Source organism: Adiantum capillus-veneris, chromosome 7, assembly GCF_014529385.1.
Source record: "Adiantum capillus-veneris isolate H3 chromosome 7, ASM1452938v2, whole genome shotgun sequence".
Lineage (NCBI taxonomy): Eukaryota > Viridiplantae > Streptophyta > Polypodiopsida > Polypodiales > Pteridaceae > Adiantum > Adiantum capillus-veneris.
This window is the reverse complement of record NC_140937.1, coordinates 86,321,981-86,340,469: the sequence shown is the minus strand read 5'-3', so window position 1 is coordinate 86,340,469 and position 18,489 is coordinate 86,321,981. Positions and strand designations below refer to the sequence as shown.

Here is an 18,489-nt window from a genome sequence, read left to right as displayed (position 1 = left end):
AAAACTTCATTAACAAAGAAATACACAGTAGCAACACAAAATCCTTCTTCTCAACACACACACCTTCCTTCCCTACCTTTCCTACAATTGAAATTGCACCACAAAAGAAGCACAGAGTGCCATTCAAGCTTAGTGTATGGCATTCCCCAGAAGCGGCGCCAAAAATGTGCACGTATGTCGCACGTGTCAATGCAAGGAACTTGCCAATACACTGTGTGCGAGCCACAAATGGCTCCAAGCACACAACAAGCCTAAACTAGTAAGCTCAAAGATGGCGATGGTGTGTCACTCACCGCTCTACGCTTGCTATCGTGGAGGATTTCTCGCCACGAAGAAGAGGAAGACGCCGCTACGCCGCACTCAACCGCCTCGCCGCCGTCGTGCCGCCGCAATGCTCGATCACACACTCTCTCTCTCTCTCTCTCTCTCTCACGCATACACACACATAAGGAGATGAAGAAGAAGAAGATGGAGATAGAGCAAGAGCACTCCTCAATTGCACAAATGAGAGAATGAGTGAATTTTAGGTTTAGTTGACTTTTACATGAGCTCGCCCCATTCACACTTGGGCACCCATGCTTAGTCAACTAATCCCTTGAATGTTCTAGTTAGAGTGCACCTCTCATCGGCAATCACTCTTACCCTTTTCCTATTGGATTGACAAGCCCGGTACCTGACTCTACCAAATAAATAATACAACGTCCGTCGAAGGTGATAGGAATGTGCATGAGGGTTAACAAAGGACGACCTCTTCCACGCGACATAGGATTTCCTATGGCCTCTTCTTTTTGGTGGTTCAAAAGCTGCACCATCACTTTCTTCAGAAGAGGAAGAATTTGAGGAGGATGGAGAAAAGAGTGACTTATTTCTCACCTTTTTCTTCCCTTGTTCCTCCTTGTCTGCACCATCACTTTCTTCATAAGAGGAAGAGGAGGGAAGAAGATGACCTCCTTCTCGCCTTTTTCTTCTCTTGTTTTTTGTCACCCCTCTTTGAATTATGGTGTAGAGAAGTGTGCGATGGTCTTCTCCATTTAGGGGGTGTTGGAGGTGGGGGCTCTACTATTGAAACTTGAGTTCTCCTTTGGGATGGAGATGCGTCGTCAAGTAGTATATTTTTAAGCCCTTCGTACGGATCCTCTTATCGGAGGGAGGACTCTTTTGGAAGTCTCACAAGGAGGCTTCCTAGGTACTCTCTCTTCTTGGTGAGGAGTTTGGAGAATCCCATGAGCACGTAGCTGCCGTTGCACTTCACTTTGGAGGGATGGATTGCCCATGGCTTGTTGAAGCCTAGTAACAAGGTTATTAACAAGCATAGGGACATCATTAGTAGCCTATTCATTAGCAAAATCAAAGCTATCAACATTAATTTCACTCTCTTTACTATTGTCAGCCATTCTAACAACTTTTAGGTGTCAAATTTTTAAGTGTACTTTGGCACTTCAAGCCCTAGTTGCTACTCCTCTTAACCCCTTTAGAAAAGCACTCAAGCTCTTGTACCCGTGGATCAAATATCATTAATGCAAGGTATAGAAGAGAGGGTCTTTTAACACCAAAACAGTACCGGCTCCTGTCAAGCTTCTAATAGCTCAATAGTGGTTAAGTCGTAGTCAAGCCCCGTAGGACTCCACTATTAAGACCATAGCTCTCAACAGTGATGCCCCGTTATCTGCACGAAGCAAGCGCACTGCAAGGCTGAAAAATCCCTATTCTACTTACTCAATTGCAATTAATAATACCAACCATTTATAGTCAGCTTGAGGACCTCTCTTCTTGAGCAAAAAAACAAAAACATTGTGCTCTGATACCAATGTAACATTTAATGTTCTAGTAACTTGTGTATAGCGGAAAATAATGTAGACATAGTGAGCATTTCATTAAGAATAGACTCCTAATGAGCATAGCAAGAGTGCTTGGATGGAGAGAGAAACAAAAGCATAACAGCTAGTTAGATAGGCATGATCAATACTTCAAAAAGAGAGAGAAATTAAGCTATTGACAACAGCTGAGGACCGGATTTACATGGAGCCGGGCGGGCCCCCCTCCAAAAGGCTTTGTATTATAGGTTTCCCCCATCAAGGGAGACATTTTACAATACAATACTTTGTGTTCCTTCAATAGCTTGTGTTGGAGTATAAAGCCCAATGTGGTCGCCCAGGTAAGTGGGCGGGCCGCTAGGTATGTACACATATTCTTTTGTAAAAACCTAATAAGAACTCACTATGCTCTACACATTACAGTACAGCGAGTTCACCATATCGTCGTGCTCTTCTTCTCGCGCTCTCTCTCGCGTCGCACTTCCGCTCGCACTCCTTCAACTGGTATCAGAGCTGGCTACGTCACCACTTTTGGACAGAACATGTGGAAGATATCCAAGGGTTCTATGAAATTAGCACATGGAGTAAATTCTGGAGGACTTTACATGATTTATGTATCAAATGTCTCTAAAAATGTAATCAATGTAACCGAGCAGCCGAACGTTTCTTTGTGGCATAGCCGGTTAGGACATATGTCCAAGAAGGGAATGGAAATCTTGTCTCGTTCTGGTTATTTGCTTGGCTTTTCATTTAATGATTTTGAATTCTGTGAACATTGTTTGTATGGTAAGCAAACACAGCAGCCACATAAGCATAGAAGCAGTAGAAGAGATACACAGTTGGCACTTGTTCATAGTGATTTGTGTGGACCTATGCCTAACCTATGTCTAGGGGGAGCTTCTTACTTTATGACATTTATAGATGATTACTCGAGGAAAGTATGGGTTTACTTTCTCAAGCACAAGGATGAAGCGTTTAGTGTTTTCAAAACGTTTGTGACACTTGTGGAGAATCAGAGTGGCAAGAAGCTTAAATGCTTACGCACTGACAATGGTGGAGAGTATGTTTCAAAGGCCTTTCAGGACTTTTGTGAGTCAAAAGGTATAAAACGTGAACTTACTGCTCCTTACAATCCTCCTCAAAATGGTGTTGCTGAGAGGATGAATAGGACCATACAAGAGAAGGTCAGAAGTATGTTGTCTAATGCACAGCTGCCAAATGGGTTTTGGGCTGAAGTTGTATCAACAGCTGTTCATCTTGTAAATAGATCTCCTAGCAAGGTTTTGCAGAAGGATTCAGTGCTAGAGATGGTATGGTCGGGCAAAATGCCCTCATACAAGCATCTCAGAGTCTTTGGCTGTGAGGCATATACTCACGTTCCAAAGGAATTTAGGAACAAACTTGAGCCAAAGAGTAGAAAGTGCATCTTTCTAGGCTATGGTAATTCTGGTGAGATGGGGTATAGACTTTGGGATCCCGAATCCAGAAAGGTTGTCCGCAGCAATGATGTTCACTTTAATGAATCCAAATATCATTCTAAACCAGAGAGGGTTGAGGAGATTAGAAGAGTTGTCTTCCAAGAAGATGGACCTGCACGTGCAAGACAAAATGTCAGGGCTCAAGAGGAGCAAGGACAGGATAGAGTGGAACCACAGGTTGTGGCTGAGCCTGAGCCACCTATTGTGCGTAGATCTGGACGTGTCACGCGACCTCCTGATAGGTTTGTTCCATATATGAACTATGTCATGTTGACTGATTGCAATGAGCCTTCATGTTACAAGGAAGCAGTGCAAATGAAGGACTCCGGGAATTGGCAATTGGCCATGCAGTCAGAGATGACAGCTCTGCATGAAAACAAGACATGGAAGCTAGTTAAATTACCACAAGGCAAAAAGGCTCTACCTTGTAAATGGGTTTACAGGTATAAGATAACCGCTCATGATAGTCAGCCAAAGTACAAAGCAAGGCTTGTTGCCAAGGGCTTTAAGCAAGAACAAGGCATTGACTTTGATGAAGTCTTCTCTCCGGTGGTCAAGATGACTACATTGAGATGCTTTCTTGCATTGGTTGCCATATTAGATTTGGTGTTGCACCAAATGGATGTCAAGACAGCGTTCTTGCATGGTGATTTAGATGTGGAAATTTACATGCAGCAGCCAGAAGGGTTTGTTGAGAAAGGCAAGGAAGATTGGGTATGCCAGTTGTTAAAGAGTCTTTATGGCTTAAAACAATCACCGAGGGCATGGTACCATAAATTCCACAAGTTTATGCTTTCTCAAGGCTACAAACGTAGTGAGTTCGATCACTGTCTATATACAAAGAAGGCTAAGGATGGTAGTTGGCTGATCCTTATTTTGTATGTGGATGACATGTTGATTGCTGGCAAGCACTTGGAAGAAATTTCAGCTTTGAAGTCAAAGATGGCAAAATCGTTTGACATGAAAGACATGGGTGAGGCAAGTCATATACTTGGTATGCGCATTGAGAGAGACGGCTCAAAGAAGTTGATTTGGTTATCTCAAACAGAGTATATTGACAAGGTTTTGCAACGTTTCAATATGGAGAAGGGAAAGGCACTGAGTGTTCCATTGCCACCATATGTGAAACTTAGCAAACAAGATTGTCTTGTGTCTGAAGAAGAACAGGTTGAAATGGATAAGATTCCATATGCGTCTGCAGTGGGTAGTTTGATGTATGCAATGATTGCTACTCGTCCAGACATTGCATTTGCAGTGGGAGTAGTAAGTCGATACATGTCAAACCCAGGCAAGAAACATTGGGAGGCAGTGAAAGGAATATTGAGATACCTGAAAGCTACAAAGAGTATGCGTATATGCTATGGGAGTCAGGAGCTAAGTGTAAAGGGTTTTACAGACTCAGATTATGCAGGTGACTTAGACAACCGAAGGTCTACTTCAGGGTATGTCTTTACATTGGCTGGTGGAGCAGTATCATGGCGTTCTAGATTACAAGATTGTGTTACTCAATCTACTACAGAGGCTGAATATGTTGCAGCATCAGAGGCATGCAAAGAATCAATTTGGCTTAATCGACTAGTAACAGATTTGGGAATCAAAGAAGTGATGCCTGTGTTATATTGTGATAGTCAAAGTGCTATACAATTGGCTCGCAATCCAGTTTATCACTCAAAGACAAAGCATGTGGATGTGAAGTATCATTTCATCAGGGAAATGCTCGAGGATAAGCAACTTCAGCTTGTCAAAGTTCACACCACAGAAAATCCTGCTGATCTACTTACAAAAGGACTTCCCTCAGAGAGCTTTGCGCATTTTCGCAAGAAGTTAGGTGTAGGGTAGTACATCACTTCTCTACATCTCTTGTATATTAGCTTGTATAGTAGCTTCTCTCACACTTAAAGTACCACATTGGACTTTAAGTGGGAGGTTGTTGGGGTATAAAGCCCAATGTGGTCGCCCAGGTAAGTGGGCGGGCCGCCAGGTATGTACACATATTCTTTTGTAAAAACCTCATAAGAACTCACTATGCTCTACACACTACAGTAGAGCGAGTTCACCATATCGTCGTGCTCTTCTTCTCGCACTCTCTCTCGCGTCGCACTTCCGCTCGTACTCCTTCAGCTTGTTGGTGCAGTGAATATGGAAGCTTCAAGCACCAAGCTTACACTTGAAAACAAAATTCCCTCACGGTCTCAGACCCAAGACCTCACACACCTTCGAAGATGGTGAGAGCTAGTGGGATATGAGAGTAGATCGAGAAAGAAGTATGTCTCCTCACATAACCACTCTTAATAGCTTAGCATAGCTTAGTAATTAGCATGGTAGAGGAGATAAGCATGCATTGGAGCTTGGCTCTTGGTTGGATCTGCATCACAAATCCAAGTGTTGTTGGTGTAGGCCTCCCTTCTCACAAGCTTGGAGTAGATGATGAGCTTTCCATTAAAGCTTGAGAAGGAGATAGTCTTATTTACTTCACACATGAGATTGTGTGAGTGTGTGTGTGATAATGCCTTGCAAAAATCAGCCCCCCCTCTCTCTTAGTCGACCCCTCTTTCTATTTGGTCATGCTGGCATCCTATTGGCCCCTGCAAAGCTTAGCCAATGACAATTAAGAAGCATAAGTGATAGCCTTGTGACATGTGTCCCCCTTTTGTGAGAGATTTAGGTATTTAAATAATTCAATTAAACTCTCATTGGACCTCTTAGTCTTCTGGCCAATAGGAATCAGGCAAGCCATTAGACTATTGAATGCTCATTGGACCTTTTGGGAGACTGTCCAATAGTCTTCTAGAGAGCTTAATTTCTATTGGTTGTTTTATCAAGTGTTTTTAAATGAATTAAACTAAATTTACTCTAGCCTGATTCTCGTTGGTCCACCTCTATGGCCATCCAATAGGATTTAAGTGCACCTTGGGGGCAACTGGGATAGGAAGCTGACATGTGTCCACTATGCCCTTTGTGTAAAGGGAGCTTGGAAGAGTGTGTGTGTGTGTGTGTGTGTGTGTGTTAATCTCTCATCCCCTACTAATATGGCTCGCCCCCTCCTTCCTAGGGATGTGGGAAGACTTTTTAGTCTTCCGCATAACCATCCAATTCCCCCACACTTTGGCCATTGGACATTACCTTTGAATTTTGGAACCTTAGCATTTTGGAACCTTAGCATTTTGGAAGTCTTAATGGGCTGAATCTTAGGGTCTTTGAAGCCCATTGATGCACATTGCTCTTTTGCAGATGACCCCCCTTCGGATCCCTATTTTACCTAACCAATATTCTAGCTTTTTCTCCCGTGGTACTTCCCCATATTAAATGATTAGTTTAACATGAGAAAACCATTTGGGAGAATTAGATATTAGCTATCATGACACGGTCAACCCATAGTCCTTCTCCTTGTTACTCCAAAAGGGAAGAGAGGAAACAATGGAAGAGAAAGGCAAGAAAGAGGTCACCCTCTTCTCCTTCTTCTTCACCTTTCTCCTCTTCCAATGAAAGCAATAGTTATTCTCCTAGAGAATACAAGCGGAGAGGACATCGCAAATCATACCCTACATGGCGAAGATCACAGAAGCTCAAGAAGTTCAAAGAGGGAGGAAAGAGTATCTCTTTTCTCACCTATGACGGCACCTTTGGTGCCACAAACAAAGTGTTGGCCTTCATCCAACAATTTGATGCAGCCTTTGGAATCGAGGGCTTCACGGAGTCCTCCAAGCTACACCATGTAGCTATACAATTCCAGAAATCTACTCGTCAGTGGTGGGTTAGCGTTTGTGGCAATGGAGAGGCCCCAAAGACATGAAAACTCTACGAGTTTCCATCATGAAGCAATTCCTTGCAAGCGATGCAAAGGACAAAGTGCTTACCAAATGGCGAAGCTTGAAGCTGCTCTTCAATGAGTCTATCCACAAATATGTAGACAAGTTTTGGGATTTACATCTCAAAGCTAAAGTATTTCAAAGGATAGAATTCACCGAACAAAAGCAACATTTTTGTGCGGGATTACCTAAAGAAATGGCCGAGTATGTCAACTCACAACGGCATAGGACTATCACCAGACAAAGTCATCCACCGCACTATGATTGCTTCAAGGATCAATTTCCAACAAGGGGCGAGAAGAATTTTCAAGCCCATGGAAAACAAGGATTGAAATGAAGCTAAAGGGAAGAGAAATGCTTAAAACTCTCATCAAGGCAACACCAACACCAACAACAACAAGGCCAAGGACAAAGGAGCTTACAAAGGTAAAAATAAGCTCTCTCCCAAAGAATTAGAGGCCTTTCGTAAAGACCATAAATGCTTTAAGTGTGGGGAGCAAGGACATGGTTATCGTTCTTGCCCCAAAATAAATGTACGCAATGACACTCCTAGAGCTTCTATGGTTGAAGCTCCAAAAGAGGATACTGATTGCAAAGGCTCACCCCTCTCCTATGCTTGGGGAAAAGTAAGGGAGCATGATGCCTTCATCTTGTTTGACCCTGGCTCTACTCACAACTTCATATCGACGGAGTTGGCCACCAAGTTGGGTATTCAAGCATTTGAGATGGGAGATACTGTAATTGATGACATAGCTTTCAAGGGATAGAAAGCCTCCGTTACTCCCTTGATTGGGAAGTTGAGGCTTCATGTCCAAAGCTACGTCGACAAACAAGGACTTTTTTTATCTCTCCTCTCCAACATGAGGATGTTATCCTAGGGGCACCATGGTTCAACCGCATGGCTATCAACATGAAGTTCCCTGAAAGGAGAATCTATTTCACCTACAGGGAAAAGAGCATATACATAAATGCTAATGATTCAGGGAACACCATACCCTTGGTAAATACTCTTACTTTTGATAATTCAATGAAAAGCTCTATTTTTGCATATATGATTTTTGTTAGAGAATATGTAAATGATTCTAATGTTTTCACAAGTAGCAATAAAGGGAATCAAGAGGAGTTAGAGTTGTCTAATTTCCTAAATGGATTCCAAGATGTTTTCATTGATGACATCCCTAGTGAGCTACCTCCAAAACGAGGGGATGATGACCATGCAATAGAGCTTCTACTAGGAAGCTCATCGCCTATTAAACCTCCATATTGAGTTTCACGAGCTCAACAAAAGGAGATCATGAGGCAAGTGCATGAATTGGTGGAAAAAGGGATGGTGAGGCCTAGCTCCTCTCCATTCTGTTCATCAGTGCTTTTAGTGCAAAAGAAAGATGGCGCATATCACAGGTGTGTCGACTATAGAGCACTAAATAGAATCACTATTAAAAGAAAAAGATTTCTCGTGCAGCGAGTAGAAGATCTATTTGTTGATAAGTTACAAGTTTTGGCCCGACAAATGCTCCAACTGCATTCAAACTCACGATGAACAAAAATCTTCAGGCCACTCAAATTTTCTTGAGGAGTACAAGTGACACCTCGAGGTAATCTTTCAAGTTGTCAGAGAGAATAAGCTTTTCATTAATCAAAAGAAAAGCGATTTTTTTTCTACAAGAGATTCAATATTCAGGTCACATTATCTCTCAAGATGGTATCCGTATGGATCTATCAAAGTTGGAGGTAATAAAAGCATGGCCTAATCCAAGGAATCTACATGAGCTACGAAGTTTTATTGGTATGTGTGCATACTATAGACTCTTTATAGCAAAATTTTCTCAAATAGCATGACCATTGCATGACTTAACAAAGAAGAATGTTAAGTACAAATGGACTGCTAAAGAACAAAATGCTTTTCACAAGCTCAAAGAGAAGCTTACCTCTCAACCAGTCCTCATGCTTCCGGATCTCTCAAAGCCATTTTGAGGTCCAATGTGATGCTTGTGGTCATTGCCTTGGAGCAGTTTTACTTCAAGAAGGGCATGCCATAGCATATGAGAGCCGAAGGCTCAATGCCGACGAATGGGTCTTGTGCGTATACGAAAAAGAGATTTTAGCTATTCTACATACCCTAGACACATGGAAACACTATCTCTTGGGGAGTCCATTCATCCTACGAATGGATCACAAAGCCTCAAGAAATTCATGACGCAAACCAATCTCTCCGACAAACAAATGTGGTTGGAAAATTTTCTTTCGCAATTTAAATTTCATATTACTCACGTTGCTGGCAAGCACAATCAAGTGGTTGATGCACTTTCACAACGACCAAGGGTAAATGTGGTGTCTATAGCAACTCATAATGATCTACCTTTTATGATAGATGAGTATGCTACTGACCAAGACTTTAAATAGGTAATTACAACCTTTGAATTAGGGAAGGAAAAAATAACCATTCACCTTAAAGGATGGCTATCTTCCAAATGGCAATAGGCTATGTGTTACTTGCCAATACAATAAGAAAGTCATGTATGAATCCCATGCTTCTCCTTATGCGGGACAAATAGGGATTCCATAATCTACTCTTCGAGGAGTAAAAATGTGTTTCTGTTGGTCTACCATGAAAAGTAAACATACAAGAGTATGTTTCAAAATGCATGGTATACCAAAAATTGAAATTTGATCGAGGGAAGCAACTTGAATTGTTTCAATCGACAGGCTTAGCAAGAAAACACACTCTATGCCTATCAAAAAGACTATTAAGGCACATCAAACGGCAACCCTCTTTAGATATCAATTTTCAAGTATCATGGCTTGCCAACATCCATAGTGTTAGACAAAGATCCTAGAGCGACCAGTAATTTCTAGAAGGGTCTATTTGAGAATCTAAGAAGTAGATTAAATTTCTCTTTTAGCCTATCATCCACAAAAGGATGACCAAGTGAAATAACTAACGATTTTTGAATCTACTAAAAGCCTATGTCATGGAAGTGGATCAACGTTCTCAATGAGAGAAGTACCTACCTCTTATAGAGTATGCGTACAATGACATTGTACATACTTCTATGGGAAAATCACTTTTCGGGGTTAAAGAGGGAAGATCCAAAAGTCCCTTACTACTTAAAGTACATGGGAAGATCTTCGTTGCTGATGAATATAGCCGAGACTCACAAGAATCTTTTACAAAGATTAAAGAGGTTATATCCATCTCAAAGCAAAGGCAAAAAGGGCTTCTGCTAATTAGCGCAGAAAAGCCTTAGCGTTTAAAAAAAATGATTGGGTCTTGCTAAAGTTTCTCAAGGCTCATCTAAGGCATACTATGGGCAAGAATCCTACGAGTCACCAAGACTATTATGCTAAACTAGCAAAAAGATACTATGGTCCTTTCTTTTTAAATTCTTAAGCCAATCAACGAGATGGCTTATCAATTAAAATTGCCCAACCATTGGCTCATTCACAATGCTAACCATGTGAGCCTAGTCAAGCCTTACAAAGGAGAGCCACAAAAAGAACCAATAATTGAGGACCCGTCAGAGATCAAAGATCAAGAAGAGGTGTTGCAGCCCGAATCGATTCTTCGACACGAAGACAAGGTACTAAGAAACGATAAGATTATCCAATGATATCTTGTTAAGTTTAAGAATATCCTTTTAAAGATGCTAGATGGATGCAAGGAACCTAACTTAAGGATAATATGAACCTTGTCAATGCTTAAAATGCTACACTAGAGTAAGAAAATGAAAATGCATTTTAAATGAACAATGTTTTTGTCTTATAAGACTCATTCTCTTTCTTTTATTGTGCATAAAATTTAAGAAGTATGCATGCTTAGTATCATGTTTGTGGTGACGACGTCTCCCAAACACCAAGTAGAACTTGTCACTCTACTTTGGAAGTATGATATGGACTAAAGAGCAGACATGCTTGCGGCAGCTAAGTCTCCCGAGCACCAAATGGATTAGTCATCCATTCTGGAATGATGTCATAGTGTAAAAAGGGATCCTCTACCCGCTAAGAAACATGGACTAATGACTAGGCTTTATCTTCTCTACCTCATAGTCGAAGACGACTATCATTTCAAGAGAGATGTCATGTCATAAAATATAATATCTAACTTTACCAAAGGATTTTGACATATTAAACTGATCATTTAATATGGGAAGATAAAAGGGGAACAAGAGTTAGGATATAGATATGTGCTTCTATACCTATCTTAACAAGGGACCGAAATGGTTGCATCTCAATAGGGGTCCAAAAGGAGACGGTCTACCAAAGAGCAACGTGTAATAAGTGCTTCTAGGTTTACCTCAGCAAGGGACCAAGAGGAGAGATATTTACATCTCAATAGGGGTCCAAATAGAGGTAGTCTATCAAAGAGCAACGTGCATCTAATGGAGCTTAAAAGACCTTAGGGTTAGCTTAATTAAAGATCTCCAAAAGTTAGTGTTAAAAAGTCCTTTGACTTTAGACAAGCTAGGGCTGTGACCTTGAGGTGGGAACCCTACCCAAGCATGAGGTACTTGTCGGCTTGCTAACTAGAGTGCTTAGAATGTTTTTGGGAACCTTGCCCAAAGCTTGAGGTGATTTTTATGCTTGATTGACTAAGTGTTTGAAGTATTCAATTCAAACCAAATGACTTAAGAAGCATAAAAGACACATGTTCAAATGTTTATGTGGCCCTCATGATGTGCTTGAATCCTATTGGATAGGTTTTAAAGGTGTCCAATGAGAATTTAGATGCATAAAAATATATGATTAAGCTCTTTCTCTCAAAGAGGAAAAAGAGGACACATGTCCAAATGAAATAATTAAATAATAAGAGAGAGAGAGAGAGAGAGAGAGAGAGAGGTGTGGACCAAGCATACTCCCCCTCTCATGCTTGGTCCACACCTCTCTCTCTCTCTCTCTCTCACACACACACACACACACACACACAATCTCTCATTGTGTGGAGTGCAAAGTGCAAGAGCTCCATCTCCTTCTCCAAGCTTGTTGAGAAGTGGAGAGCCTACACCAACACTCTTGGCTATGGAATGCAAATCCAACCAAGAGCCATGCTTCAATGCTTAAGGTTGCCATCTTATTCATCTTCATTACTATGCTAAGCAAGAAGAGTGATGATAGGTGAGGAACTATTTCTTTCTCCTATGAATGATTCTTCTTCCTCTTCCCTACCCTCATTCCCGCTAGCTCTCTCCACCTTCGAAGGTGTTTGAAGCCTTGGGATTGAGGCTTCGGATAGTTAATGCTTTTTGCAAAGTTTATGTTATGCTCGTGATGCATGAAGCTTTCCATCTTCATAGCATCACCAAGGTCACAAGGAACACAAAGATTGTATTATACCAAGTCTCTCTTGATGGAAGAATCTATAATACAAACGCCTTGTGGAGGAGACACTGGCTCCAAGTAAATCGGGTCCTTAACTATTGTCATGTTCTCTAATACTCCCTCTCTCTCTCGCAAAAGTATTGTTCATGCCAAGTTAATTAAGTACTATGTTTATGTTGCTACCATCAATTAAGTTCTATGTTTATGTTGCTACCATCAATTAAGTTCACCCTCAATGTTCTCAAAGTAATCTCACAAAAATGCTCACTCAAATTCTCTTAATTCCTCTAGTCTCAAAGTTCATAGGCCACTCCCATTACAATACAAAGCCTTTATGGAGGGGGGACCGGCTCCATGTAAATCCGGTCCTCAACTGTTGTCAATTGTTCTATTTCTCTCTCTTTTCAAGAATTGTCAATGCCAAATTAGCTAGGTGTAAATTGCTATGTTGCTTTCTCAAAATAAGTACTCTTTCTATGCTCATTAGGACCTTGTTCTTAATAAAATGCTCACTATGTTATCAAATTTCCGGTACACACAACTTACTAGTGCATTAAATGTTATAGCAAATAACCCACACGTCACAATTGGGGTAATCAGATTCTAAAACTAACCCCTATCCTGTTGTGCAAGCAAGGCATAGAGTGGCACCAAATTGGTGTTCTGAAAATGACCCACACAACATGAGGGTTGGGGTAGTGAGATTCTAAAACTACCCCCTATCCCATTGTGCAAGCAAGGCGGTGTGGCACCAAATAGGCCTTTTCCTAATATCTTGTACATATGAGAAAAACCATAGGAATCCAAATAATAAGGTCACTTAAGATTCTTTTACATGGTGTGTGCATGGAGCCAAAATGACGCGATGAGGGGGGGAGTGACAAGCTCTATGATGCCCTCTTTGCGCAGGGTGGGCATGAGCTAAAATGACGCAGCCGGCGGAGTGTCATAGTCTCTGAGCGCTTTTGCACATGATTTAGAAAAACCTTAGGAATCCAATTAACAAGGTGATTCAAGGTTCTTATGTGGTGTGGTCGTAGAGCTAGAACAACGCGATAGGAGGGTGACAAGCTCACACATGACAAGCGCAGTGTGGGCAAGAGTTGGAACGTTGCGATAGGGGGAGGAGTGAAAAATTCATTGAGTCCTTTTGTGCACGATGTGGATACACTGCCGAAACGGGGCGACTGGGGGTAGAGTGACTAGATCAATCAAGCCACAATTGCACATTGTGGTCATTGATCCAAAACAATGTGAGAAAGGATGTCTTCAGGTGTGGTCCCATGTTGATGTAGATATTATGTACGCGCATAATGAGTGCAAGCTCTTGATGCGGTGCTTAGAAGTAGAGGGTAAGTGAAAAGTAGAGGGTAAGTGCTTAGAAGTAGAGGGTAAGTGAAAAGTAGACATTAAAAAAAATACGGATTAGTCATTAATAGGTGTCATCACCACTGTTTGAAAAGAAAGATTTCGTATCTTCTAGCTTAATATTGTACAATATTAAATAGAAAAGAACACTTGTACATCAAGCCCAGAATATGATGTTATCCGTAAAAAAACAACAGGAACGCCATCAAGTTTAGGCAATTTAGCCAAATGAAAGTAACATTTAGGCTGGAACCGGCAGAAGAAACAAGCCTTCCTAAATGTGCTGCCGCCTAGTGTGAACAGTGTGGAGGAGAAAAAATGAAAAAGTGAAGGGGGCTGAGAGAGGCCATCAACCCTTCGGGGGGGGGGGGGGTCGGAGAAAAATGGAGGGCCCGGCGGAAGAGTGCCTCACCTCCAACCAATGAAATTTCGCCATGAAGGATCGACGCCCCTTTGCTTTTTTCTTCCGCCACCTAGTCTGAACCCACCCTTAGACATTTTCTGCTAAAGTAGGAGCACAAAAGCTCAAGCTAGAGAGACACGAATGCCATACTTTGTATACGTGTCAAGTGAGTATTGGCCTATTTCTTAATTCGTGGATTACCAAATAGCCCATTTTTGGACGTTTTTTGGCCCTAATATGATGAGCATGCTTCAGTCCTTGGCAAGACAACGAATCAAATAGGCATACTTGTTCAGGGGCTCCTTAAGGTGATATGGTTGGGTGGAAAATTTAAAAACTCTGAGTGAGCACATGGATATTATAAATATTTATGGAAGTCACATTTAAGTTATTTTTCTATAATTTTAGTGCAAACAATGATAATGTTGTATTTGTGGCAGAAAATAGTGGCTAATCATCTAATTGCTCCTATTCTCTCCACTTTAATTTTATTCACGAGTGCCTGAGATGCTCTCTGAGATTCCTTCGCTCCTCCTCTCACGTGAAAGTTTCACTACCTTTACAACAGGGTTTTTTTGGTTTTGAACCCCCACCAATTCATTATACACCCTATTGCTACTCCCATAACCACTTCAGCTCCTCCTCTCACGTGAAAGTTTCACTACCTTTACAACAGGGTTTATTGGTTTTGAACCCCCACCAATTCATTATACACCCTATTGTTACTCCCGTAACCACTTCAGCTCCCAGCTGACCTGCTCGAGAAGGCCTGACATGTAATGTAAAAAGCACAAATCCTGCTTTCGCATCTGCTCGTCGGCTCCGCATGCTGCATTCGAATACATTCTCCTTCTCTCTCCTCCACATGCTGCAATCGGGATACCCTCCCTTCTGCGCCGCAGCCTGCAATCGAGACTTTTCACGGGGCCATTTGCTTCTCTGGGATTCGATCCGATTTTCTTTTTTGGAAAATCGTAGCGCCTATTCACGCCCAAAGTCATCGTTATCAACTTCGAGCGAGGGTGGCAAATTAGACAAAGACAATTGAAGGGGTTAGGATGGGGATGTGGAGATGCTACCGACCAGATGGCGCACTGTTCACAAAAGCTTGATTTGTGCGTGTCCTCTTCCCCCCCCTCTCTCTCTCTCTCTCTCCACAAACAAAAACACACACACACACACACACACACACACACACACCAGTAAGACACACACACACCGTACCTTTACTCCCTTGTGAAGTTGCTGCTGTAAGGAAGCCATCGTCCAGGGTCTTTAAGCTTCCTGCATAGCGTCAGATCTAGCTTCGCAGAGGCCAGCTATGTCGCGGTTCTGTTGCTGCTTCTCCGGGGGTGGGTCTGCGGAGAAGATGAGCAAGGTAAGCTCAGAAGCTTCAAATGGAAGCACGAAGACAGCGCCAACGACTGCAGGGCAGGAAAATCGCTCAAAGTCTTCTGCTAAAGGCCCCAGCCCTGTGTTGGTTGAACATTTCACATCTCAGGGTTGCAGCTCGTGCCCTTCTTCAGATCTTTTGCTATCTAAGTTAGGCCAGGAGAGCGTTAGGGGAAGCACTAGCGGAGAAGACGAGGCTACGACGACGGCGGGGACACCACCGCTCATCGTGCTTGCATACCATGTAGACTACTGGGATTACCTGGGGTGGAAGGACCCCTTTGCAAATCATCGCTGGAGCAGCCGACAGCGGGCTTATGGTGAGGCCCTCCAACAGGATAGCATCTACACGCCGGAGGTTGTAGTACAGGGGCGTTCTCATTGCATTGGCTCAAATGAGGATAATGTCTCAGCTCTCATCAAGGATGCCCCTCAATTCCCTGCGCTGGACCTCCGGGTAAGCAACTCTCCAATGTCTTTTTCTACGGCTTGTTGTCCTTCATTTCTTATATAAGGACTGCATAGAGCCTTCTGTGAGGCTTACAAAAGCAATTTCCAACATTGAGAGATTAGCTCACAGATGTAAGGGCTTCGCTCGTTCAGACATGGGTTTTTACATATGAGAGGCATTAAAGCACGTGTGTGATTAAGTTGGCTTGTATGTGAGTGGAGCGGAACATAGTTGCGGAGGAGTTTTCTTTAGCAGAAAAAGGCTCGAAGAGATTCAAAAGTTTGGTCTTGATTGGCTCACATTGTGAAATCTTTTGTAGTTTTTAGTTTGCTGACGTAGTGTCTGCCATTGGATGTTTTTAAAGAGGATTGTGTAGATGCGACTGCAAAAATGGTATGTATTTTAGCCAGTAGATATGATGCACTGCTCTGAAAAGGGCTGTCTTTGTTTTTCATCTTCTATTTTCCAGAGTATTCTTGCTCAACAACCAGGATTCACACAAAATCCAAAGCTATTTTCTAGGGTTTATTTGACCTTGAAAATGAAGGTCATTGGACTCCGATTGCAATGAAACTTTGCGGCACAGGGGGGTTGATCCATTCCCTATCCTTGCAAAGTTTTGTTGTATTTCAACTGGAATTTTGATTTTTAGCCAGGAAATTGCACTACAAACCTGATCATGTGACCACTGATTTGATGCTTGAGAAGCTTTTATGTTCCACAATTTCTCACCTACTCGCCTTTTGAACATGAAGGCTTGTAATTATGGGGGCATGTGCGCTTGCTTCCAGTACTTTGTGCAGGCTAGGTGTCGGGTGGCTCTATGAGGGTGTTTGTTTAACTCCATGAGTTTGTCTTTTCGACGAAGGCTATACAGTTTAACTTATCTAGGGCTAGCTTATTGGATAATCTATTGTGTCGATTGATGTGAGTGTGTGCGCTTTGGGCTGCACAGTGCTAAATTTCTCGAAGTTTTAATGGACAATGGATGGTAATCAAATGAGAAAACTGAAAAATAAGCATGTTTCCTGTCGCAGGTTTCTTTCAAGAGGCCATCGCCCTCGGATTTGGAAATGTCCTTGAGCTTATCTTGCAAGCTAAAGGTAGAAGGAAACCTGGATGTGATGGTCGCGGTGTTTGAGAATGGGCAGGTCACAGATTGTGGGAAAGGTGAGAACAGGGGACGAGTCCTTACCAATGATTTTATCGTTAGAAGTTTGGATAAGGCGTGCACGCTACAAAACGGACAAACTAAGAAGGCACAAGGGCAAGTTAGCATTAAACTATGGGATGGCTACTCTAAGACCAAGTGTGGGATGGCGGTTTTTTTGCAGAATCCATTGACTATGGAGGTCTATGGAGCCCAGCTTGTACATTTACCGGATGATATTTGAATGTTGTTAAAGTGCAACAGTCCGTCTCCTGCTTGTAGTTACCGCCGTACCGATTTGTTTGTATGCTAATTCTTTATAGTTGTTTGTGGCCCCTGCTAGAGAGGGTAATTGCTCCAATAATCGAAACAATGAGGTTGAGTTGTGCCCCCCTTTTACGGCACTTGCTAGAGCTGTGTCTTTATCATATAATGCTTTTCTATTGAATTGTCGTTCGAGCTGTGTCTCTTCTAATTGAGGGTGAGAGTCAATTTATGAACGTTGTTTGCTATCTAGGTTGTGCATGCTGAATTGCATGCACCATTGATTGTGCTGTAAAGTTCGTCTTTTTTTTGAAGGAGCAGATAAATAAGCTTGTTTTTGTTTGAAAAGCACTCTTGAAATTTGAAAGATGCCGTTGGGTGTTGAACTTGAGTCTTTACGGACATTGGTATTCACCTTAACCACTAGGGTATGGGTGCCATGGCAAAGTATGCTATCATATATCCAACCCAAGCCAAACAAGAAACTGTGGAGGTGTTTTTGGGATGCCAGCACATTGAACAATTTTTTACCTCTTCATGTATGCACGTCTGCATGCAAGCCTGTGTGCAGACACATGCTCTGAGTACCAGGAACAAAGCAAAGCCTCATTCACGGTAGACAGTAAGTAGAGTGTGAATGTAGCCTAACCAAGTAGGTATAATGAAAAGTGGAGCCTTTATGTCTACTATTGTGAAGCATCCTCAACAGTAGTTATTAGTGGGTATCAAACACTTTGTATTAGCAACTTTATAGCAGCCTTCACTCACACTGGTGACCAATTTATTCGACTTGAATTTGTGATGGTGACACTAAACAATGGCATGCACATGCATGCATGCATGCATGCGTGCACGCACACACACACACACACACACACGAGCACACATCACTTATCTACTAAGCATGGTGCTAGCAGTCCCTGCCCCAAAATCACTAAACAACATTGAAAAGTTGCACTATATGAATTTCAAGGTGAAAATGCCCTCATATAATATTTCTCTTCCTCCTCTTATATTCATTTGAGTAGTTCAGTTCAATATGAG

At 42.1% G+C, this 18,489-nt stretch overlaps 1 protein-coding gene across 1 annotated transcript; it reads left to right on the top strand.

Annotated features, from left to right (window-relative positions):
* The first annotated feature begins 15,370 nt into the window (after positions 1 to 15,370).
* Positions 15,371 to 17,644, top strand: LOC147454163 (uncharacterized). The gene is made up of 2 exons (XM_086516192.1): positions 15,371 to 16,037; positions 17,069 to 17,644. The coding sequence occupies exons 1-2, from the start codon at positions 15,510 to 15,512 to the stop codon at positions 17,423 to 17,425; spliced, it is 885 nt and encodes a 294-aa protein (XP_086372318.1). The 5' UTR covers positions 15,371 to 15,509; the 3' UTR covers positions 17,426 to 17,644.
* Positions 17,645 to 18,489: the final 845 nt, after the last annotated feature.